Source organism: Protobothrops mucrosquamatus, unplaced genomic scaffold (assembly GCF_001527695.2).
Source record: "Protobothrops mucrosquamatus isolate PMUCROS unplaced genomic scaffold, P.Mucros_1.0 scaffold39, whole genome shotgun sequence".
Classification (NCBI taxonomy): Eukaryota; Metazoa; Chordata; class Lepidosauria; order Squamata; family Viperidae; genus Protobothrops; species Protobothrops mucrosquamatus.
The window spans coordinates 2,283,562-2,309,458 of record NW_015386421.1 but is presented as its reverse complement, the minus strand read 5'-3'; the positions used below and the strand labels follow the sequence as shown (position 1 = coordinate 2,309,458).

The 25,897-nt window shown below is 38.4% G+C and overlaps 1 protein-coding gene across 1 annotated transcript in view; it reads left to right on the top strand.

Moving 5' to 3' along the window:
- PTPRF (protein tyrosine phosphatase receptor type F) overlaps window positions 1–25,897 on the top strand; it is a 342,535-nt gene that overhangs the window by 294,955 nt on the left and 21,683 nt on the right. Inside the window, exons 19-22 of the mRNA XM_029283209.1 lie at window positions 2,738–2,889; window positions 6,270–6,385; window positions 10,188–10,285; window positions 24,743–24,866. Of these exons, the coding sequence (XP_029139042.1) occupies window positions 2,738–2,889; window positions 6,270–6,385; window positions 10,188–10,285; window positions 24,743–24,866 (490 nt within the window). The remainder of the gene's footprint in view (window positions 1–2,737; window positions 2,890–6,269; window positions 6,386–10,187; window positions 10,286–24,742; window positions 24,867–25,897) is intronic.

Below are 25,897 nucleotides of genomic sequence, written 5' to 3'. Positions count from 1 at the left end.
ATATAAAATTCTTCATCCCATAACTCAACTCTTAAACTTAAAGCAAATCTAATAAGTCAGTGTTTCTCAATCTTGACAACTTTAAGATGGGTGGTCTTCAACTTCCAGAATTTTGGGAGTTGAAGTCCATCCATCTTAAAGTTGCCAAGGTTGAGAAACACTATAATAAGTGATGTCTTCTCCAATCCAGGTATCATCAAAAAGTCCAAATAGATCCCTAAAATAAGTACATTGATTAACAAATGTAAAAGTCATTATTCCATATCTCAACTGTAAGCAAGTCCACATTTAGAAGGCATAAATAGTGGTCCCAGTATCCTGGTATAAACAAAAGGCTGAAATTTAACATGACAAAAAAGGGACACTATGTCCTATAAAAAGAGCAAATTCACAAAGCTCCTGTACTTTAAATAAAAAGACAATTAGACACAAAGCTAATTTAAATGCTGTCCAATTAGGATACATAAAGTGACTGTACAGAGAAAAAAAGTCTTAAACATAATGTTAACTGTAAGCAAATCCAATCACAACATTTTTCCAGTCTGGGTGTCATTGATTGAATAAAGCAACTTGTGCTCCTTCCTTTGAGGTAAAATAATCTTGCTCTTTAATCCATTTAGATTATTATTGATCCATGTCTCTAATTTCTTACAAACTTTTAAAAGCCTCTTTTTTGTCCAGCAAGACAAAATTATTCCAATTACTTTCTCAAATTGGCATTCTTATTTTCTTCTTAATTTTTAAAACCTCAGCTGATTTTCTTATTTTTTGCATTTTTAAAAATGTCTCTGAATGCCTTTATAAGTTGCTTAGCTTGTTATATCTCTTGTTATGTCTTCAATATCTAAAATATATTTCCACAAAAATATGTTCTCTAGAATTAAATTCAGAGTCTTAATATTCGAGATCAAATGTAATGTTTTCAGACTCTTTAATCCATTTTAAAACTTTCTATATTCAAAACCCTGTGTTCCTTTTTGCTGTTCCTTTTGAATTTCGAAAGCTTTTTTAAAAAAAGTTTCAATTTCTTATATTAAGGATCGAAGACATTGGCCTGGTGTTTCCAGCCTTGTCATTTTGAGGGGGTCTAATCTCTTTAAAGTAGTTAACAGGCAATTTCTAAAGCAGTGATTAGCAAAAAGAAAAAGAAAAAAGGGTGAAATTAGTGTCCTTTGCAAGACTCTGACTGTGGCTGGATCAAGTATGACAAGTTCTCTTGGCTCCCAGTTCCCCCCCCCCCTTGTGAGGGGCAGCCATATCAAGTACAACTTAGGCAATATTGCATCCTCTCCTTGTCCAGAGAGGGTCAAAGGAACCAATCTGCTTGTCAACTCCCTATTCTTACTACATTATCAGCTCCAAATTTTCAGTCTTCCACTCTTCCCTGGAAGTGATCCAGCTACAGCTGTTCTATAGCTAAGCTCCAATGCTCTTCTTGGCTACTCCAAGTTCTGGTACCTGCTTACTACTTCTAATGTTGAGCTTGGTTAATCTTACTTGCTATAAACTAAAGCTTCCCTTTTGATTCTCATTATATTAAGTACTGTTGGCTGAAGAACCATGCAAACATTACAGATGATATTGTCATTTAGCATATGTTCTTTCTAAAGTGAGAATTGTCAGGAGTTCAAAATCTCTGCAGCTCCTTCCTTCAATCCCAGAATGTTTGGAAGTTATTCTCCATAGTATTAAAATGGACTCTAAGTATTGATTGCTGTTTCTCAAGTTCTTGCATTAAGGATCCAGAGTTGAAATATGGCTCAAATTAAGCCCTATATATGCATCCTTGCCGTGTGTGTGTGTGTGTGTGTGTGTTAAATTTGGATTGCTAACAAATTGTTAAAGGGAAGCTGGTATAGCTATTTCAAGCTCCTTAGCTCTCATCAGCCAGCTATACCCTTCTGAGATTCGAACCTGGGCTGCTTGCACATTAGGCAGAGGTCAATGTATGCTGCTTCCTTGGTCACAGCAATTAGTACAGTCTATAAAAAGGGTAATTCGTGTTCGTTCTTGTGTCTCTCCCTGACCCATAAGGTAAATCTGAAATGGCAGTGTATAGATGATTTCTACTTTGACTTGAGAATAGCATACCTAAGTGCTGATCTGTGAATACACCAGGCAAGGGCATCTCTAGTTTTGCCTGAGGAATGCCCATGACTTTTCACATGTAGTAGTTTGCCCGGGGGTGTTCCCTAACTTATCAAGTCCAGGGGTCTGTTTACAAAGGTAAAGGTTTCCCCTGTCCAGTCGTGTCCAACTCTAGGGAGCTGTGCTCATCTCCATTTCTTAGCCGAGGGAGCCAGCATTGTCTGAAGACATTTCCAGATCATGTAGTCAGCATGAGTATATGCCAAGGTACACAGAATGCTGTTATCTTCCCCCCGAAGTGATACCTGTTTATTTACTTGCATTTGCTTTCAAACTGCTAATAAAATAAACTACTTAGTTGTTACTTATCAGCAATAGTGTTCACTTTGCTGCAATACCAAAGATTGTAATTTGACAGATCGTTTCATTCTGGAATTGAGGGAAGATACTTCCTGGCTGTTGTACTTCAGATTTTTTGCTTACCAAAGGGGAGACAATTGATTTTGGTTTTAGTATCCAATGGTTCCATGGTTGTTGCTCAAGAAAATTACAGGTGGGCCTCCTGGAGTTATTGGGCAGAGGATAACAAAAGAATAATAGGAGAAGTTCTTTACTTTCATTGTGTCTACTCTTCTCTCCCATTCTCTAGAAGAGGTATGCAGCCAGTCCCTATTCAGATGAGATTGTGATGGAGGTATCACCAAAGCAGCAAGATGAACCAGAGATGCTATGGGTGATGGGGCCTGTCCTTGCGGTCATCTTGATTATCATAATCGTTATTGCTATCCTACTCTTCAAAAGGTAAGCAGCAACCTATACTCATAGTGTCTATGCTGCCATATTATGGCAGCTTAAATGGGCTTAAGTTCTGCACAGAAACTAATATAATGTTAAATCCAAGTGTCATGGTTCCGACAGATGAAACTCTTTAAAAGAACTTCGAGGCATTGTTTACCTTAAAGAATCTTTTATTCGAGAAACAAAGCATCATCACTACATAGTTAAAGCCAAAAACTGAATTCCCCCCTCCTGGGCACAAAGTAGCAAAGCACAATTCCCTCCTCCAAGTAACAGTCATAAATCATATTCCCCAATTAGCTTGAAGCACAGGCTTTTTCCCCAGCTCTCCAGCCCGCTCTGGGCGCAAGGCTGAGTTATTGTTGTTATGACTAACTGGACTCTCATCCATATCCCCCCTCCCAGCATCATCTAACTCTAAAAGTGAAAGAGAAAAGATGGCTGTTGTCAAAGCAAGAACATCCGATGTTAGCAGCGTTGACACCAAGATGAAAGTCAGCCATCTCTAAGCAGATAGTTTAATTCTTTGCTTACTTTTAGGGCAAGAGTGGAAGGGAGATAACAGTCCATGCATTTCATTTTGGAATGGAATGAATGAACTTTTTGTGTATACAAGTAGTTCTCAAGTTATGACCACAATTAGGATCAGATTTTTTGTTGTTAGACAAGGTGGTTGTTAAATGAGTCATGCAAAAGTTGTTAAATGAATCACTGCAGTTGAGTGAATCATGCAGTTGTTATGCAAATCCAGATTCCCCCCCCCCCATTGACTATGTTTTTTCAGAAACTGACTGGGAAGGTTACAAATTGCAATCACATGATCCTGTTATGCTACAATCTTTGTAAATATATACCAGTTGCCAAGCACCCATATTTTGACGATATGATAGCAATAGCACTTAGACTTATATACTGCTTCACAGTGCTTTATAGCCCTCTCTAAACAGTTTATAAAGTCAGCATATTGCCCCCAACAATCTGGGTCCTCTTTTTACCTATCTCGGAAAGATGGAAGGCTGAGTCAACCTTGAGCCAGTGAGAATCCAATTACCAAATTGCAGGCAGCCAGTAGTCAGCAGAAGTAGCCTGCAGTACTGCATTCTAACCACTGTGCCACCACGGCTCATGTTTATGGAGATGCTGCAGCATTTATTAGTGCAAGGACCAATCGTAAATCACTTTTTTCAGTACTGTTGTAATTTTGAACAGTAGCTAAACAAATGATTGTAAGTTGAGGACTATCTATAATAGGAATGAGCAACTTCATGTAAGCGCTTGGTTAAATTTCATAGATTGTTATTACTTAAATTATATATCTATCGCCAAGAAGTGTCTTCCCCCCCCCATTAATTTATTGAAAGGCTTGGTGCTTTAATCTAGGAAAATACAGAATTTTGTGTGGAAAAGCAGAAGGCCCTATCATGGTTAGTTGTGACCATGTTCTTGGCAAGAAAGTGCAGTGTTATCTGCTTGTGATGGTAAAGTAGCAATAACTTATTCATTTACAGCAAATGTAAAGTCTTCCATCCCTTTTTTAAGCAGTCTACCATAATTTTCATGAATTCGTGCTGGAACCCATCTTTAGGGAACTAGAGAGACGTTGGGCTGAAGATGGGCTCCAGCACAAGTCCAAAAGCTCAGAAAACAACACCTTTGATCCCAGTGACTGACCCACAGTGGATCCTACCATAATTTTGATGTAAATAAATATGCATGCTTCCAAGGTGGAGGGAAAGAAAGTGACTTTGGGTTATTGTATATATGGTTAGTGTCTTTGAATAATCCTGGTTTCCTCTTTTATTTCTGCTCTCCGTGGATCTAGCAAACAGGAAAGGTAGATAGCATCTTTCTCTTTTTGTTGTATATGTTGAGATCCAAAATTTCATCTTGCTAAAACCAAAATATGTGCTGCTCAAACCAGCCTGGTTTTGGATATTTCTCTGCCTTTCTTGCCCTTGTGCCATACTTCCTCATCCTTTACCTACTTTGTGTCATTGTTAGAGTAAATAAATAACTTCACAAATAAGATGACCATGTTTAGGGAAGAATTGGTATCCTAAAGTTTGTCTGTTTACTTATATACATGTCCACAATGAGAAAGTTTGGCTAAGAATGTGGCATGTTTTATTAATCAGTTCAATAAGCCTTGCTCTGAATGATTCCATTTTCTTATTATCAACCAAATTTCTTCTAACTTGACTGCTAACTTTGTTACCTGATTGATCATTCATAAAACAAAGTAATTCTATTATAATAGAGCAGAATTGACTTTTAACAAAAATTAGAGACCAGAACAAAGCATCTTGGCATTTTTGTATATACTTTTCTTTGGATAATGAATTCAGATTGATGAAATACTTTTTTTCTGACAGGTGGCTGCTTTATAAATTATCTCCTCCCAACCTACACTACAAATATATAAACATATATAATAAATGTGTTGAACAGATTTCAACCCTATTACGTCATAGAAAGTGATTTTAAAAAATATTAACAGCAATGCATCTGCCTGATGCAACCTGACTCTCACTAATTCCTATAAGTTGCAAGTAGTTTCCTATCATGCAATTTTGTGATACTTTTTTCCTTTTTTTAAAAAAACAGACTTTTGTCACCAGGAAGACATTCACTCACCAAAATGTCCCATTTACTTTGTCTAAGAGTGCATCAGAATGCCTTTATTATAGTCAAGAGATTTGAACAGCCAGTCATGTGCACTTGCATGCATGTGTGCCTATGCCCACTAACACACACACATACGTAAGAGTTGGACTGGCTGAAAAAGAAACTTTTGTAACATGGATTACGTGAATGCTAAGAAGAAGCAGCACCATATGGAGTCATGTGGTTTAATGGAAATCAGTGACCCCACCAATGTTATTTCTTGCCATCCTAAAATTTCCTGCAGATCTATCCCCTTTAATTACTGGACAGGTTCTTCCCTGCTTAGTTAGTGAAATCTACTAGGATAAGAGCCTAGGGTGGCAGAACTATGGACATAAATAGAACGCAAAGAGACAACAATGTATTTTATTATGCTATTAACAAATGCCTGGGGGGCCTTCAGCCATTCAAGACAAGTATTAAGGGACCAATAAAGTTTACCCTAAAGACCCTTTATCCTTGCACATTACAAGTCTTCACATTTTAAATAATTTTTAATACAAAGAATCTTCTGTATTCTTCCACCATAGGAAATCGTCCCTTACAAAGGAATGTGAAGAGAAAGAGGAATACCAAGTTTTTGTCATTGCGTTCCTGTCAGATAGAAGGCTTTAATAGTCCTTTTGCTTGTTGCTATATATGTTGTTGAGACTGTTGCCAGGATCTTTTTATTGTTTCCCAAATTTATCTTGTATAAGCTTCTCTTTCTTTTTCTTTAGGAAAAGGGCCAATTCACCCTCATCCAAGGATGAACATTCCATTGGCCTGAAGGACTCCTTGCTGGCTCACTCCTCTGACCCTGTTGAAATGAGGCGACTTAACTACCAAACACCAGGTGGGCTATAGTTATATTGTCCCAATTACTGTAAAGATACTTATCCCTCACATTATGTGTATCTCTTCACTGGATGTACCTATCATACTAGATTCAAATTAATGAGCCAAATGAAAGTCCAACCTACTGATAGATCAGACATCAGATTGGTGGGTTTAGTAGGCTGGCTCCTGATTGGGTTCCTGAAGTGCTCCCTACCTTCTGGTTCTTATAACATGTTATATTATTAGTTGCTGCTGACCCTCAGCAAAGCAGAGCCTCTTCATAAGGCAGCATTTTCTAGATTTATTGCTTTTGGGAAGTTATTTCACTCTCATCTGAGCTGTTTTGATTTGTTTTCTCACTTGTTCATGCAAAGTAATTTGCCATCCTTCCTTCCTTAGGTGGTGGAATCCATAAAGCGTTTAAGCCATTTTAATAATTAAAAAAGGACATATTTGATTTCCAAGCTCTACACATCAAGTTGGGGCATTTTTTTTCCCTAAATGATATTGTGGGGGGGAAGCATTTCGGGTAGATCTGCAAGTTTGTTTATGGCTGCATGTAGCCTTTTCTTTCTCTACAGCTGGACATGATTACTCCACTCAGGTCATCTTAGAAACAGAGTAGAAGTTAGGGTTATTCAAGTTATATAGATACAAATTTTATGACTACAGAATATGAACAAGTGCAGTTTAGTTATTGTTTCAACATATAGTTTGCATAGCTGAAGCTCATCGTAAAGATGAAAAAATGGCATAAACATAACAAAAAGGACATGTTAAAACAAAGATGGGCAATTAATTTTCCCAAGGGGCCACATGAAAACTGGGACTGTTGTAGAGAGGCTGGACCAATAAGGCTGTGAAGGTGTGTAGACATGCACTCACACACACATAACATAAGTTGAAAAAAGTAGCAGTCGTCTTCAAAATAGAAGTAATGCAGTTGTACTGTGTGCATGATGTACACCTATCTACATTTGATTTCTGATCTCTGATCGACCTCAGGCAGACTGGACAGGGACAGCCAAAGGGCCAAATGTGTCACGGAGTCCATAAAATGCCCAGGTCTGTGTTAAAAGATACAGCTTGAGGAAGACAGATTAGTTTTTATGTCTACTCTAGACCAGAACTTGTGAGCCCCTGCTCTCATTCTTTGCACCACTTTATTTTATTAGTTGATTTTCAAGACTGATACTTTTGTTGCAGTCTGAACTATTAGTTGCCTCCATCTAATCTCACCTTAGGTCAGGGGTCCCCAAGCCCCCCGGTCCATGGACCGGTACTGGGCCATGGCATGCCAGAAACCGGGCCACGCAAACAAGCAAAGCCTCCATTCACAGGATGCAGGCAGCATGGGAAACCACGCCCCCTCTGGTCCATGGAAAAACCTCTCTCCATGGAACCAGTCCTTGGTGCCCAAAAAGTTGGGGGCCGCTGCCTTAGGCTGAGTTGAATAGCTACTTTCTGGAACCAGATGGCCACTAAACTGTCAGCAGTCTGGTAGTTATTATCTTTGATAGCAAGTCTTAAAGTAAGAAAGGTCTTGCTTAGTATATAATGAATTAAACTACTCTAATTCAGTATAAAGCTTTCTATCTTAATAGTTTCTACTTCGCAAAAAGTTCTTACATGAGTTGTCAACCTCTTTATACTCCTATTCTTTTTCAGCTGAGGCAGGTTTGGTAACATATTGTTGTTATATAATTGAATAAATTCTGACTGCACTTTGGTCATAAGATTCCTGCAACAAAGAATGCATGGTCTTGAAAAAAAGGCCAGATCATTTATCATAAGATTTATGACAATCCTAACTATTGTTACCTGAGACAAAATAACATTGGTGATAAAATTACCTGTAAAATAATCCTTGTTGTAACTGATATTATTTTAATACTGTACTTACTATACTTCCATATGTGTGGAGCTAAAATTGTTTTCCTCAAACTTGGTTTTGAAGTTGGTGATGAGGACTTTTGTATTACCTTTTGACCGTCTTTTATTCCTTATCTTTGCCTTCAGCAATAGTAATGGGATTTCTGTTGTTACAGGTGCCAGTGGCCCCAGTTGCCCGAATATATCAAGTTAGTTTTCTTTCCACCTGCTTTGCTTTTTTCTCACTCCACGCAACTCCTTCTTTCCCATCTTCTTTTGTTCATGAAGGTCCACCTCTCACTCACCACAGATTTAGTAATATCATGACCACTTTCTAGTGAGCCAGGCAGTTTCATCAACACAAACTTTTGATGATTCTCACATAAGATGCTCCAGCATGCTTGGGAAGAAAGAAAAAGAGTTTAAAGGTTTGCAATCTTCTAAGCAGTTGCAGTCAGAAATCTTGAACTTCCCAGCTGGGCTGAAATATGAAATTGTAGCCCTTTAATAAGGCTATGAGGAGCTAATTTGCAGTATTTTGTGGAAACACTCACCACCCAAAATTAGTCCAGTAGGTTTAGACTTAATCATCCCCTGAATTGCACTTCAACTTTTATTCTCTTGGCAATACCTTGCTGAAACATTCTCAGTCCAAGTTTCCTTGCTCTCTTTTTCTTTCTTTCTTTCTTTCCTTCCATCTTAAAGAGCTTCCAATAAAACAAGCATTATTCTAGTGATATTATGATGTTATGTAGGCAAAGAAACATTTGTGAATTGATTGGCCCCACAGGGTTGTAGAATTTGGTGTTCACGTTCTAAAGAGGAAATGAAATGAAAGTTGCTGCTTGAAGAATTACCAAAGAACAAAGGAAAAATTAGATGTCGGGGGTGGAAACAAAGCCTAGTATTATAATGAGACCACAGTTTAACAGACTCCTATTTTGTAAATTTCAGATATAGTGGACCAAATTTCTACCCAGGAATTCTTTTCTCCCCAGGTGGAAAAAAAATAACAAGTGCATTGCACTCAAAGTAGTCTAATTAAGCAGTTAAATTTATGTTGATTTTACATCTTTTATCATCTAGACTGCATAATTGTCTAGAAGTAGGCTTGGAAGTATAACTTCTAATTTGTCATTATGCAAATGATACATACAAATGATGTCCTTTGTAATCATTTATGTCCATTTAGATTATTTGTAGGGTGATATCATTTCCTAAACAATGTCATTCGGCAAATGACAAAACTTGCTTCAAATGGTGCAAACTGTCCTAGTGAGGTACTTTCACATTAAATGGATAGGAGACCATCTCTTCAAATGATTAAATAGGGTTTTACTGAATTCTATAAGTTTGTTTTGTTTGGCTATATATTCTCACCCAGAATGTATACTCAAGAAAGTTAATACACAGTTTTTCCAAATGATAAGATTTATTGATGCTTCTTCGGTGGAAGTATAGTTTTTAATGCTTACGACTTGCCTGCCCCAGTCACTTTATGATAAATAAGCTGTTGAGAGAAACGCAAACTGTTCCTCAAGCATCTGTTCACAATTTCTGTTTCTGCACTGTACTGCATATTGCTGATATGAAATGAAGACACAGTCCCATTGTTCAGGAGCTTTGTGCTTTATTGCTGTCCCTGCAACCTTATTTTAGCCTAAGGACATGTAGGGGCATCTCTTCAAGTCTTTTCACCTTTTCTAGGCTATTGTTATATTTGGAAACCACATGGTTGATTGTTGTCTCATCTAAGCATGAACAGATACTTTCTGCCTTTGTACGGGCACCGCATGCCACATTGATTTCTTCATGTTCCGTTCACTGTGCTACTGTTATACATTGCCATCAGCTCCACTATGCACATATGAAAGAAGATCTCTCCCTTTAGCTAAACAATTATTCTTCCTGATACTATGATCCCCTCTGTTTGTTTGATCTGACAGGCATGCGTGACCATCCTCCTATTCCAGTAACAGACCTTGCTGACAATATTGACAGACTGAAAGCCAATGATGGACTGAAATTCTCCCAGGAATATGAGGTGAGTAGACTAGGAGTGGGGTTGGCAAGAGAGGGGATGGTTCAGTGTTTTTTTAATATTTTTAATTTATTTATATCCTACCTTTATTATTTTTACAAATAACTCAAGGCAGCAAACATATCCAACACTTCTTCCTCCTCCTTCCTCACAACAGCCGTGTGTGGTGAGTTGGGCTGAGAGAGAGGGACTGGCCCAAGATCACCCACCTATCTTTCATGGCTAGGACAAGACTTGAACTCATGGTCTCTTGCTTTTTAGTCTGGTGCCTTAACCACTAGAACAAACTGGTTCTCCAGACCAAACTGGCTATTCTTTGTCCCCAAAAAGAGTAACTGTCTATGTTGCAGTTGACTGTGTAATAGGATAATCATATCCATATTCACAGTTTATGAAAACCTACTGTTTGACTACCAATTACACCACTCTCAAGTCTTCTAATATTCACTTATTTCCTCTTAGCTCAGTCATGACTCTGGGTGATTTACATAACATAGAAGAATAAAAATAGCACAATGATATAAAACAAAAGCTGAATTGAAATTTTTTTAAAAAACATCGCTCATACAATAAATGACTTTACTAAATTCTAAATGCCCACAAAACAGTTTTCAACATCTTACCAAAGTGGGGTTCCAGGCAAAACTCAGGAGTCATTGTGTTCCAATGCATGAGGTTCTCCACAAAGAAGAGCTGTCTTCAGGCTTTTGTCCTTCTGAATTGTTGCAGGAATGCATTCCTGCAAGCATGTAGTGACTAGATAGATTTCACTTGGAGGAGGCCATCAGTAATGTATCCTGGAGCAAACATATGTAAAGTCTTAAAGGTGAAAAACAGCTAATTGAATTGGAGTTGGGAACCTATTAGCAATCAGTGCAATAATTAAAGAACAGGTACATATAGTACTTAAAATCAGGGATTGCTTCAAAGTCCTAAACCTCTTTGATTGGAAATCAGAGGAACTGTAAAATAAACTGAAATAAATTATTAAGGATGAATCTGAAAAGAGATTGCCAAAGATCAAGAAAGAGAAGAAAGCAAAATGGATATTACAAGGATCAGTGGAAATTGTCAAGAAAAAAAGAGAAGCCAAAGTCAAGAAAGGCAAAGCTCTCAGGGAGGAATTTCAGAGGGCTGTTAGAAGAGACAAGAAGCAGTATTACAACAACCCATGTAAAGACATAAAAGATGGAAACAGAGATGGAAAAACAAGGAACATCTTCCAAAAAACTCTCTGAACTCAGAAGAAAGTTGCAATCTTGAATTAGAATGCTAAAGGACACTAACAGACAGATAATACTTGAATTAAAGAAGATTGAACAAAGATGGAAGGAACATACTGAAATTCTGTACAATATAGATGTCAACATCCAAGATGTACTAGAAGATGTTCTGTAATAACAAGAAGGTCAAGTTCTGAAAGATTAAATTAGATCAGCATTTCAGCTATTACCACGTTGGAAATCTATAGGAATTGATAGAATATCTACAGAAATACAGCAAATAACAAAAGAATCAATAAAGGTCCTAGCCGTGTTTTACCAGCAAATCCAAAGAACCACATTATAGCCAACAGAAATCAATCGGCCAACTATTTGTGCAATATTCTTAATTCCACAAGTTAGCAAAATAATACTTAGGCTCATCCAATGCGGAATAGAACTCAACATGAAAAAGTAGGTACCAGATATCCAAGCTGGCTTTTTAAAAGGTCAGAAGAATACTTAAAAATGACAATTCTAGAACATCTCATTTTTCTATAAACAGGTTAGGAAACCACAGTATGGACAGAAAACCTATACACAGGAAACTATGATATGGAAGGAACATAACAAAATATTCTAGCTTCAAGTTGGCAAAAGAATGAGTAAAGCAGTATACTTGTTCCTTATTTATTGAGCTTCTTTGCAAAATGTATACTGAAGCTAGCTTGGAAGAAGTTGAGTGTGGTTTTAAAACTAGAGAAAGAAAAATCAATAGCCTGCATTATGCTGATGACACTACTCTGATGGATGAAAATGCAAATAACCTGCAAACTCTAGTAATGAAATTCAAGGAGCACAGTGAAAACATGTAACTTCCAAGTATAAAGACCAAATGAATGACCACAGGTACAGCAACCAGCCTTAGAATTGACAATGATATTGACCGAGTATATAGCTTTTGCCTTTTAGGATTGACTACAGTATTAACTGCAAAGAAACCAGCAGTCAAGAAGTATACCACACATTAGTACTTGGCAAAATAGTGATGAAGGCCTTGGAAAAGCTAGTCCAGTGCTGAAATGTGTCTATACCTACAAGGATCAGAATGAAACAAGAGTCTTGTCTTTCCTGGTGCATCAAACAGAAGCCGAAGTTTGATTCTGAAGTAGCAGGACAGGAAAAGTATTGATGCTTCTGAACTTTGGTGTTAGAAAAGATTTCTGAGGAATCCCAAACTGCAAACTATCTTCTTTAAGGAATGGGAAATCTCATCCAGGACTACAACTGGGACATCAATGGTTCTGGAATAGCAGCATCTCCATCTTGCTAGAATCTAATCTGAGTTCTTACCCATCCAGATCATCACATTGTTTAGATAAGAGGTTAAGATTTCCACAATATTTCTGGTTCATCTGAGGGTGGCAGTGTAAAGCTGACTAACATCAGAGTATTGCTATATAGAATAAAGAGGATGACCTTGGCAGAGATAGATAAGATCCTTTCCTTAAGAATGAGACAAAAAAACATGAATTAAATCCTAGACTCTGTATCATAAGCAGTCTTAATAAAGATACTTTAGTCTTCCGGTGGATTTGCTTTCTGGTCTGGGGCTAATATCAGTCTAGCAAATCTAACTGCTTTACCTCCTCCCCATCTTATACTCCTGTAAATCAAGATGTCTGAGACTTTTTTGCACAGCTTCTGTATTATTTGGACTTAAGCCATATTTTTCACCTTGTTGCTTTGATAATGGATCTTGCCTATATCTGTTAGTGGTCTTTTTTACTCTATAATTGCTGATAACGCATACTAGACTGACAGCTGACCTTTCTCAGCAGCATTACATAAATGTTAAAGATTTGAAGGGAGAGAATCAAAGCTTGTGGTACCCACCAATTTGAATGATGTCACCACTTCTGATTTGAACGAACCACTGAGACAGGAGTAGAACAACTGGAAATCAGTGCTTCCAACTTCAGACCATCTTTCTATGATCCAGAAAGATATTCTGGTTCACGGTATTAAAAATTCTAAGCAGACCAAAAGTGGTACCCACTGTCCTCCAGAACTTGGCATAAGTCATCCAACAGAGTGACCAATATTATTTCCATTCCATACCAGTCCTAAAAGGTTATACAGTACCCACTACCTCTACGGTTGACTGTAGTTGAGCTACTTTTATAGTTATAAGCTTTCTCGAAAAAGAGAAGTTAAAGACAAGACAAGAGTTTTCAAATAAGGATGATTCAACAAATGGTTTTTTTGAGACAGGGCACATCACTGACTCTTTCAAGACGAGCAGCATTACCACTTCTCTCAAAGAAATATTACAGTACCCATCCAGGCACTCGGGTCTTCCTTGCTGCCTGAAGGAACCAAATGGGACAAGGGTCCAAATTACACATAACAGTCCAAAGAACCTAATTCACTGTCTTAGTTTCTGAAAACATAAATGAATCCCAGGTGACATTGCAAAGTATTAACTCCAATCAGAGAAATCCTGGAAAGACATGCTTCAGTTCCTCCTGTGAGAGAAAAGGCAATGAGAAAGACAAAATTGAGCTTCCTCTTTTCAGTAGTTCACCTGACAGAGAAATCTTCCTGTTCCTGATCGGCTGCTTAGTTTTCATTTCCCTAGGCTTCGTCTCCGCCCACAACTTAGATTGACACATCAGATTTATATTTCTCTTTAACTCTTTCATAGTGGAACCTTTTTGAATATGACTGTTCCTCCTTTGCTACAATTTATACAAGAGATGTAGGTGATTTACAACAAATCACAATTATAAAGATAAAAATATATCTCATTCTAATAAATTCTATACAATTCCATAACATAAAAACTATATACAGCAGCTTTCTGATGGTGTTCTCTGAAACCAGTACACATGCTAATCTGATCATTCTCACATTACATTTTATGTATCTCCTGCAGTTCTGAATAACTATATTTTGAAGGTGAAACTTGGCAATGCTCTTATTGCTGTGATGGAGTCCAAAATAATGGTATTAGGAGCCCAGGAATTGCCATGAGTCTTGTTTGGTATCTGGTTTCTCTATGATTAACCATTTACTAGGAAAATGATTAATTTGAAAAATTGCTGTGTTAGAGGAAGTTCCATTGCACATAAATGTTTTTCTGTGCTTGCATCAAACTCCGTAGGGTCTTCTTCAACTGCAGAAGACTTAAATCATGAGTAAACATTCATATTTGTCTGAAATGGTATAAGGTTTCCTGCCTGAGCAGGGGGTTGGACTAGAAGACCTCCAAGGTCCCCTTCAACTCTATTGTTGTTGTTGTTGTTGTTGTTGTTGTTGTTGTTGTCATTGTCATTATCATCATCATTATTATATGGGGTGAGGCAGAAAATAAATTGAGAATGTGCCTTTTATATGCATTATAGTTCCTGCTCTCTTCTGCTTCTCATCTCCCCTTGCTATATTATATCTCCCTTGATTTAGAAGACACTTTACTAGTTGAATTCAAAAGGCAAAATTATAGGGACCAAGAAGCTCTAGAGAAGCACTAGCTAATTAAAGGTTAGTAATCAAAAGCGGGAGCAAAATCTAGGAATTCTGGGAGAACTGTGATGCTTACATTGCTGATCCACCTATATTAAGAAAAGGGGTGTCACTTTGAAAAACAATCTGGGATTATCTTCTTACGTGCCTGCATACAAATCCATTATAATTGGACACTTAGCCTATTTTATATGGGCACAGTGATACTAGTGACAGGAATATGTACAGGGGGAGGGAGGAGTATGACATGAAATGATTATGAGTCAAGTTAGCAGCAAGCAGCATTTGGAGTTTTAGTTTCCTGCACTTTTACAAGAGACATTAATGATAGTGTAAAATAATACAGTATCTCTCAAAATTAGCACTTGATATATTTGTGATCTGCAACTTTCTAGCTCCAGTCTTTCTAATTCAAACTCAAGCAAATATTGGCTATATTTATTAGAACTGGAAATAAATGACCTTTAAAAATGTCCAACAAATTTATGGGTAAAGAAAATGAATAGACTATTTCTCTGACATCTCCAGCAATTTCTAAGGACAGGTCTCTTTAATTAGCAGTAACAGTAGGATTCACTACTGAAAAAGCCATGTCTTGCCATAATTCAGTAAAATATGGGAAGCCAGGTAGGCTGTAGAGAGTAGAGAGATGATTATTCAATGAAATATGTGACATTTGTCTGCATCCAGTGGCCATCTTCTAACTAACAACATGAATGCACAGAGAATTAAATGGGAACAGATAGGAAAACAAATGCAGTTTCTCTGCCTCTTATATTGTGGTTATTTATTTATTTAGTAGAGTGATATACTTTTATTATTTGCTTCAAGATTCTGATTCCTATAGAAAAATGCAGTGTAATCAGCCAAAATATCCCCAGATTGTGGGAATAAAAACATGAAATACTGATATAAAAATAACTTGCATTTACCTAATATTGAGGAGGCACAATAGCTCAGCAGTTAAAGACCCACTGAGATTGTCAGCTGGAAAGCTGACAGCACAGGTTCAAGATCCGAGCTCCACATGAGGGGGTGAGTTCCCGTTACTCGCCCCAGCTTCTGCCAACCTACCGGTAGCAGTTTGAAAGCATGAAAATGCGAGTAGATAAATAGATACCATTTTGGCGGGAAAGGTTATTGCATTCTGTATTTTCATGCTGGTGTCAGAAACAGATGACAGAAACATCTGTCAAACAAGGCAGGCTCCCTCAGCCAAGAATCAGAGATGAGCATCACCCCCTTGAGTCAGTCACGACTGGACTGGGAAAAACTTTAAACCTTTTAAATCTTACTTTATATGTATCCTACTTAATTATACAAACTCTGGGTAATTCATATAAGTAAAAAATAATTTAAACAATACAGTAAACAAAATTCCATCATTAAAAATTAAAATACAAATTTCTACAATTGTTAGTCCACAAACTTTCACATGGAAAACATACATATCCATTTAAGGAAAGATTCTCTACATTTAAAGGAGATCCTTGAATGATGCCTTGAGAAAAAACAAATACCTTTCAGAAAGAAATACTCTTTATGTTACAGCAAATTCATCAAACAATTGTTGTACAAAAAGAGGACATAAAAAGAAACCATAATGAGACTAAAAATAACCTAGATGATATAAAGGACCAAATCTCTATACTGAAGCTACAGCTGGAAAACTCCCAGACAACGACTACAAAGTATGAACAAATAAACCAGAAATCAGCGGATGAAGCAAAAGAAATGGATCTAGAGATGGAGGAGATAGGAGAAGGGAAATATGGACTGCCATACACAAAATACTGCAAGACCTACCTATAACAATGACAATACAAAAGATCCCTTACTTCCTTCTCCAAAATACACCTGAGGACAAGGAAGAAGATTAGAGAAAACAGAACATAGAGCAGGCAGGGGAAATGTCTAGGGCCATGGTGGCGAACCTATAGCACACGAGCACTCTCTGTAGGCACGCGCACCGTCGCCCCAGTCCTAGGCCTTCAGCTGGGGTTTATAAAACTTTTTTGCTTTAGGCCTCCGCTGCCGTGTGCAAAAAAAGAGAAAAGGTTCAATCAATCAATCAATTTCAACTTCTCACAGGGAAAAAAAAGATCTCGCAAAGTTTGATTGATTGAACTTTTTAGTCCCACCTAGTCTGCCGTTACCACGGCAGCCACACCCACCAAATGGGCCATGCCCACCCAATGGGCCACACCCACCCGGCATCGAATGATACATAAGTGGGTTTTGGGTTGCAGTTTGGGCACTCGGTCTCTAAAAGGTTCGCCATCACTGGCGAATACTCTACCTAAATTGCCTTTCTTATGCCAAGCAGCTTGCACAAAAATAGAAAGAAAATTTTGGGGCTATTTAATTGCCTTGGCTTGGAAAGCTACTTGGCAAAGAAAGAAAGCGAAAGTTAGACTTAAAAAACAGAAGATTTGATTTATCAGAGGGGGCACTATCTGTTTAATATACCTGTTTGAATATGATTAAAAGAACGGATGACCCTTAGATATAACTAGATTTTTATAATGGAAGATATGATTTAGAATTAAGATAACATTTTGTTTTTCTTCTTTTGATATGGGAAATTTGAAAAAAAGGGGAGGATTGGTATGAATAAAAAATTTTTTAGCTATGTAAACATAATTAATATTGAGAAAATCATAACTGATAAAGATACTGTAAATATTGATGGGAAATCAAACATTAAATAAGAACATGAAAAACAGGATATTATGAATTGGCATTATTGTTATCTCTATAATATTAGTAAAATATGAAGATGTCTATATTTAATTTTGTATACATCAATAGTACTAAGAATTGTAAATGTTCAATGAGGGGAAAAGGGAAAAAAATATGGGGAAGAAAGGAAGATCAAGGGAAAAAAATACTGGAGTGTACAGTACTGAATAATCAGTGATGGCGAACCTTTTCGAGACCGAGTGCCCAAACTGCAACCCAAAATCCACTTATTTATTGCCAGGTGCCAGGTGGGCATGGCCCACTGGATGGGCGTGGCTCTGGTGGTCATGGCAGACTGGGTGGGCGTGGTCACCTCAATGTTGCTCATGGGGAGGGATGCCTGTGGGGGCCGGGCAGGGTTGGGGGAGATCCAGGGGGTCTCTGGTAGGTGGGTTGGTGGGTAGGAGGCTCGTCCTGCAGGATGAGGTGAGGCAGGGTGGGGATGCCATTATTTCAGGGCAAGGCAAGGCAAAGACCAGGGCAGCTGCTGCCTGACACCATCGGCCCCCACACACAGAGGCCAGTGAGCACATGGGGGCCGACAGTGTCCGTCAGCCACAGCCTGCCGGCCCCTCGACTGGCGCACTCTGGGGCTCCGCAGCCCACCACCAGCAGTTCAGAGAAGTGCCCACAGAGAGGGCTCTGAGTGCCGCCTCTGGCACGCATGCCATAGGTTCGCCACCACTGGAATAGATCTATATTGAAGAAGTTAATGTTAAATATGTAAACCCAGACAGCATGTTGTTTGCTTAGCTCTAAAGATTGTAATTTTAAAAAATCAATTAAATTTATAAAAAATAAATAAAGGAGATCCTTGAGTGCTGTGGGAAGAAAGTGTGGAATGTCTTCTCTATGAAGAACTGAAGCAGAGGATTAATTTACAAATTTAAGACAACTCCTAGTGGCTTTCAGCACAAACTGTCATGATAGCCAAACAGAAATTAAAAAATGAGTTTTAAGCAGCAAAAAAGATGTTCCACAACTGAAAGCAGACTTTCAGGGTCGAACAGGATAAGGAGAAGAACCTCAATCAAGAATGTCAGCAAAAAGAAATTTTTAACAAAAGGAAAATATTTTTAAGATCAGAAAAATAACAAGAAGATGTATTGATAAATAAATCTTAATGGAGGAGATCCAATAGAGGCAAGTTGAGTTAAAGGCAGATGGAAAACTGTATTGAAATCCTTTACAAATGTGATTGAAAGACCGAATAGAGTATATATTTAAAAAGTGACTTGCTAGAAAGTAAGATACCACAAGGAACAGGTCAGCTATCCAATAGAAAAGTACAGAATGCAGACACTGAGCAGTGTGAGTTGCAGAAAAGGAAATAAAGTACTGCATTGACAACTATATGTCAGTAAGTATGGAACAAGACTGAAAGAAAAAACATGGAAAAGATCATCACTGGCTGCCATTTGCGTACCATATACAATGAAAATGTTGATGTTGATCTTTAAAGCCCTAAACAACTTAAAAACTGACTTATCTAAGGAACCACTAAGCTTGTCCTGATAAGAACAGCAGAAGAAGCCTTCCCAGTATGCCTTGATTATCAGAAACTCTTTTTTCTGGAATGAGAGAAAAAAGCTACCAAATCCGGGCCCTGGAGTTACATTGCTCTCCCCTCTCCCTTAGTTATGTAGGAAATCTATAAAGATGATCTTTGTGGCTAGGCTTTCAACTGTTCAATGATTTTAGTATTTATTCTAGCATTAGTTTAAATGTGTATTTTAAACCTTTATATTGTCTTTTAGTTTTAATTGTTAGCCACCTTGAGCACTTGTCAGAGCAGACATGTAGGGTATAAATTAATTAAATACAGGTAAACCTCGAGTTATGAGCGTTCACTTAACGCTCGTTCAAAGTAACGTGATGAGCATCCCCAGTGCTTACGAGCAAGTCTAAAGTTAACGCAAAATCATGTGAGATCAGTTGCACGAGATCTCACGCTACTGATGTCACGTGATCTCATGGTACTTTAGGCCTCTGTTCTCTGCAACAGAGAACAGAACCAAAGCCAGGGGACATTTCCACATGCCTCCAGAGGCTGGATCGGGGCGTTAGAGTCTTTTCCAGGCCGCTGCCGCCCAGATCTGAGGCCAGGGGACACTTCCGTGGGCAGGCTCCATTACACTCGTAACTCGAAGGACTACCTGTACATATAAAAGCACACCTTTGTGTGTCTGTGTCCCTTATACTGTAGAAAATGTTATAAGATGAGAAAGGTGGGCGGCTACAGCTGGTTTAGAGAAGGAAATGGATCCTGGGTGTAGGAAGAATAAATAGAGGCTGTAGCGAAGAGCATCCTTCCCAGTTTATTGCCTAGCAGTTGGGTGTTTTCATAGTGCCCACAACAGTAGCCTTTTTGTGAGAATACCACAATATGGTCTCAAAATTCCAAACTTCCTCCCTATGGAAATAGGGAAAGTGCCCTGGGCTAAGATTTGGATGTTTTCTTTATATGCCCTTACTCCGAGACATCAAATCATATTTATTAAATGCAGGTACGACCTGCTTATAAATATACACAGCAGGCAATCCCTGTAGTATTACAGTATATATTCTTATGTAATGGAATGTGCATACATTGTCATAAGAATTTTTGAACTAAGTCCCAGCAGCCTTTTGTCTATCAAACAGCACTGCTTGCAGTGGATGAATTCCTGAAAATCACTGGTTCTGTTGCTGGTTCTAATTCCCTGCCACCATGGAATAGGAAGGAAAATTACTCAGGATATTTCTCAGCAACCTCTTCTCTCGTTCTATACCACGGGTGTCAAACTTGCTGTGTCACGTGACAGGTCGCGACGTATCGCGACTTTTTTCGCATTGCCGGAGCTGGGGTGGGTGTGGCCTCCACATGATGCAACCGGCCTGCGGGCTGGCAGTTTGACACCCCTGTTCTGTACCATTAGAATGGAAACTCTAATCGTAACACCCCCGTATCTCCTGCATGCTTGATTCTTTCTGAGATAACACTGTGAAGGTAATAGAAAGCTCTATATGTACCACTTCCCAACCACCTGCTGAGACAATATGTTTATAATTACCCCTTGAATGTTCATATAACACTATCAAATGCTCTTGTGAATCTGCCCTGAACTATTTTCTAACCCTTCCCTTGCAACCGTCTGCCACAGCATTAGGAGCCCTTCAAAGCTCAGGCAAGATGAAAATACATAGTTTTGTGGGGACAGCTATGGCCAAGAAAGAGAAATGTGCCTCACTGTAGCTCTCTACCTTCTGCCCAAACAGCCTCCCGACTTCCCCTTCCAGAGTTTCCTTAGATTCCCCCCCATTTGACAGCAGAACAAGATCGCTGGCATTTCTTAGAGCTCCCTCAGATGCTGCTTGTCACTTTAAGAATTCAGCACATAGGAGAGGAGTTCCGTATTACCAGAGTATAAGTCTGCTATTCTACCCTTCTTTTCTTTCTGCATTGCAGACAGGACATGCGTTTCAGCCCACAGCAGGCAGGCAGGCAGGCAGGCAGGCAGGCAGATCTCATTTGGGAAAGTTGATGGAAAAATACACCAGTAGCAACAAGCTTTTATGACAAGGAGCATTTGGGGTTGTGAAATCTTCAGTTGCATTTTGCATGCATGTGTCTGGATTCATTCCCCCAGTGTGTGTACATTTATTCAATTATGTACAGGTTGCCAAAAACTCGGCTGCTTTAGTAGAATGTTTTCTTGTGGGTTGTAGGAATAATGTCCTGTGATTGACTCCTCATTTGAGCAGCTTCGTGGTTGGATATTGGATATTGGTCAGTGGTTGTGTTGACAAAGAGCTGCTGTCATTAAGAGACATGTTGGGCTTGTTAAAACCATGTCTTGGGATGAGAGCTTAAGGAATTGTGTGTTCAAGTGTTCAAAAAAAAAATTGAATAGCCCACCAAACAAAAGATAGTTATTTGGTGTGGCCCATCTGTAAAACAAGCACAAATGGTCTTCAGGTGCGTTCTAAGCACCCTCTGCCTTATTTACTCATTTGTTTGTGTTAAGGAGAAAACAGGTGCACATTAATTCATCAGAGTTTAAATCATTGCACTACTAAATGAGTCACTCATTTGCAAGCATATTTAATTAGCACCTCTTTGCAGCTAGGTGGATTCCTTCTCCTGCCTTTCTCATCTATTTGCCTTCTTAAGGACTTGTTAAGACAGAATAGTCAAGGATTTTTCACTTTCTCCACAGCAAGACAATTGCTGTAATGGCATTGCTGGGAATTGGGGACGGATGGTTGATTTGTGCCACCTTTCCCTTTCTTTTCCAACACATTGCAGCAATTTTAGTGTGACTTAGTACAGAGGTGAGTTTTGTACTTCTAACCTTTCTGTGTTTGAAAAAGGCCTGTGAAATGGCTGTGAGGGATGTTTTCACTTCTTATATACTTGGAAATAATGAAATTCAGTTCTACCAGGTATTTTGAATATAAGAATTTGTATGAGACAGGGTAACTTTTCTTAAGTGTCTGCAGAAGTTTTTCAACATCTAGGAAATGAGATGAAATAACAAAGTTCTGAATTTGAACCTATTATATAATATCACAACTACTGAAATGTAGTTTGGAATATAATTTATTAGTTTATTTTAAACTGTCCGTCACTCTTTATAATGTCCGATTTCAGATGGCCTCCATTTTTTGTGCTAATTTGAAGGTGTGAAATACCTGTCCAAGAGCAAAAGTTTTCTATCATAGATTTCTTGCAAATTGGGAACTTCCCTTTATGAGGAACCCAGATGGATTCCTTTTTCCTGGGACAAAACAAACCTACCTAAGTATAAGATGAACAGCTCCAAGCAACTTTGGACTGTTTGCTGCTTTCTGTAGTGCTGTCAAACCCTGCCATTTTGTTATAAGCTAAAAATGGAATGGGCAAAGAATATGTGCATTCAAGAGATCTTTACATAATGTTTGATTACCATAAAAAGGAATAGCATGGTAGGGGTGTAAATAACTATAATTTTTCATAGTCAGATTCACAATCTCATTAGATTAGGTCTAGGAGAGACTTCTCCAATAAATCCATCTTTGCCATAATTCATCTAACCACATCTTGGCTGTTTATTTTCTCACCATGTTGGCTGAAAAAAATGCATTGTTACTCCACTCTTTCCCCCCCTCTTTGCGGATTAGAAGAGTTAGAAAGAGACAACAGGGAAATATTGGCTGAGTATAGAAGAATGACCTAGCTGATCCTTCATAAAATTGCATGGATAAAATACAGCTTTGTCTATAAAAATTTTATCTAGAACCACCCCTGGACCTGTCTCTATCAGTTGGGAGATGTGCTTCATATGACGACAGTCAGCTATAAAAATTGGTCTGTCACTTTGCACTGCCTGCTTATTATGCTGATAATAGTTTACTTTCTTCTTGCCTTTCCCAAACCATTTATTAGCCACGTTATGATGTTCTATCCTTCCTGGTGAAGTTGTGAAAATCCCTTTTAAATGTCCAATTGCTGTTCCTTGAAATGGAAATCCTTTACAATTGATGTGGAGATGTTCAATTTTTCCGGAAAGGCGTCTTTAATATCTTGAACTTGGCCATCATTCCTTCTGTTGATCCTGATACGTGTGCTGTTTGTTAATAAAGCATGGCAGTGCCAAGATTTTCCATTCACTTTGGAGGGACTTAAAAGCCTTCATGTGTGTATGTTAAGGGAACATCAGGCCCTTAAAGAAGAGGCCTGATTCGCTCCTATTTCTATCTTTAAAGATTTCAGAATTGGTCAAAGGCTTAGGCTTTGTAAAATAGAAATGGAAGCAGAAATCTCACAGAAACATCCCTTTCTTATTTTAAACAAGGGAATCCAAAGAATTCCACTGCCACAAAGTAGATACTTTGCCGTCAAATCTGATCATGTAGTGTTGGAGGACTACAAATAGTGCTTGAGAATTGTACACAACCCACAGACCTCTTTCAATATATTAGAAATAACCTAAATGTAGACTACGGTAGTTGATTTTGTTACTTGGGGTTCTACCTTAGTATTTCTGCTGTCATTTCTTTGCTGTTTAGTTTCCTGGCATATAATCTTCTGGCTTATTGGAAAAAAATGACTGATACTTCTCTTTTATAGTAGCTGAGGTAAGCAAATAAGGGATTTGGTTCTGGTATAAATGTTGAGCAGCAAATATTGATCTAAGGACCTGGATTGTCATTCCTTTGCTGGCAAGTAATGCGAGAAATGATTTGTGGGGAAAGAATAGCAGCTGGGAGAGATGATTTACCCACCCAATAGTACATTCCAAGATGCTTATTCCAGGGTGAATATTCAATATTTGCCATGCCAAGTCAGGTAAAGCTATGAGATAGGTTGCAAGGGAGCAGTTCATTTTCCATGTATGCATAAATACATATACACACACAAAATCCATTTTTGTGTCCGCTGATCTGTATTCATACATTCAATCATCACATCCTCATTACATTCCTGAGAAATTCTTGGTTTGTGTGTCTGTGTATGTGTGTGCAGCCTGCATGCATGCGCGCTTCTACTCTTAACTCTTTTTAAAAAAAAGATTTTTTGAAAGTTAGCCTTTAGGCATCAAAAAGTTCTAATTGCACTATATTTTCAGCTATATTGCATATGAAAATTTACTGATATGAGACAATATTAAGCAATTCATACCCCATCTGTGTTTCAGGTTTTACATTTTAGAGAATCCGTGTGAAATAAACATTAAATGTTGTATTTAACTGGCAAACGGCTTGTTCTTAAAATTACTGTTGGGTATTGTCTCTAGCATAGATGGAAGTGGTAACAAGATTGAATATCCCACCTAGCAAGTAAATTCTTTGAATCAATCAGATAACTCATATGAAACTTACATTTACTCAGTGTATTATTCAATAGTTTCAACATTGAGAAAATGTATAATAGTTGGAAAAGTAATAAATATGCTGTGTGTATGTGAGAAAGAGAGAGCGAGGAGAAAAGACACTTAGTCTTCCTTTTTTTTTATCATTTACCTTGTAGTCCATTGATCCTGGGCAGCAGTTCACCTGGGAGAACTCCAACTTGGAAGTGAACAAACCAAAGAATCGCTATGCAAATGTGATTGCCTATGACCACTCTCGGGTCATCTTGACCTCCATTGATGGTAAGATTATTAACAGTTACTTTCACTAATAAACTGCAGCATCAGACGTGAGATTTTGAGTTTTGGAGTTAGTGCAGTGTAGTGTGGAATCAATTATCTGTCCAACTTTGACTACAAAACATAAGACAGAAATAAGGCTGCAACACTGTCAAGAATCTAGGTTGATTAACTGATGCAGCTGAATGAATGGGCACTAGGACTCCATAACCCATACTTTTTGATGATTAGTAAACATGTTCCTCAAGACTCAACATCATACTTATACCTGAAAAACGTACATGAAAGAATGTGCTTATATACTTTAGAAAGTTTTCTCATACATTCTTTAACACTTGTGTCATTTTATAGCACAGTGTGTTTATATATAGGTCTTTGATCCAAAGATTGTTCACTACTGAATTGATCAGTGTATATATACTGAGGGACATTATCCTGTCAATCTAAAAAGTTCATTTTTCAGAGCATGCATTGCTTTCTTAAGCGCATTTATATGAGAGAATAAGTAGACAGCCATTTCTATTGCCATATCTAGAAGTTTTAGATCCAGATGACTGAGCAACATTATTGGTTTTATTTATCCCTTTGTTTTTGCACTATGATTTCCCAAATAGTGTAACTCCTTGTCGTCATATTTTCACTATCATGGATTTATGTAAGGACAGGAATTAAAGTCTTCTACCAAATTTATTTCTTAAATTTATACCACTCAAGTCCCAAATACCGTATTTATTGGCGTATAACACGCACAGGCGTATAACACGCACCTTCATTTTAAGGGAAATTTCAGGAAAAAAACTTAAAGGTGGGGCCTGGTGGCGGAGAGTTGGCGGCAGCGGCAGCAGGAGGATGGGGAAGGGGCGTGGCTGCCCGGGCCAAGGTGGGGCCGGGTGGCGAAGGGCCGCGGCTGCCCGGGCCAAGGTGGGGCCGGGCGGCGGAGAGCTTGGCGGTGGCGGCAGCGGGAGGATGGGGAAGGGGCGCGTCTGCCCGGGCGGCGAAGGGCCGCGTCTGCCCGGGCCGAGATGGGGCCGGGC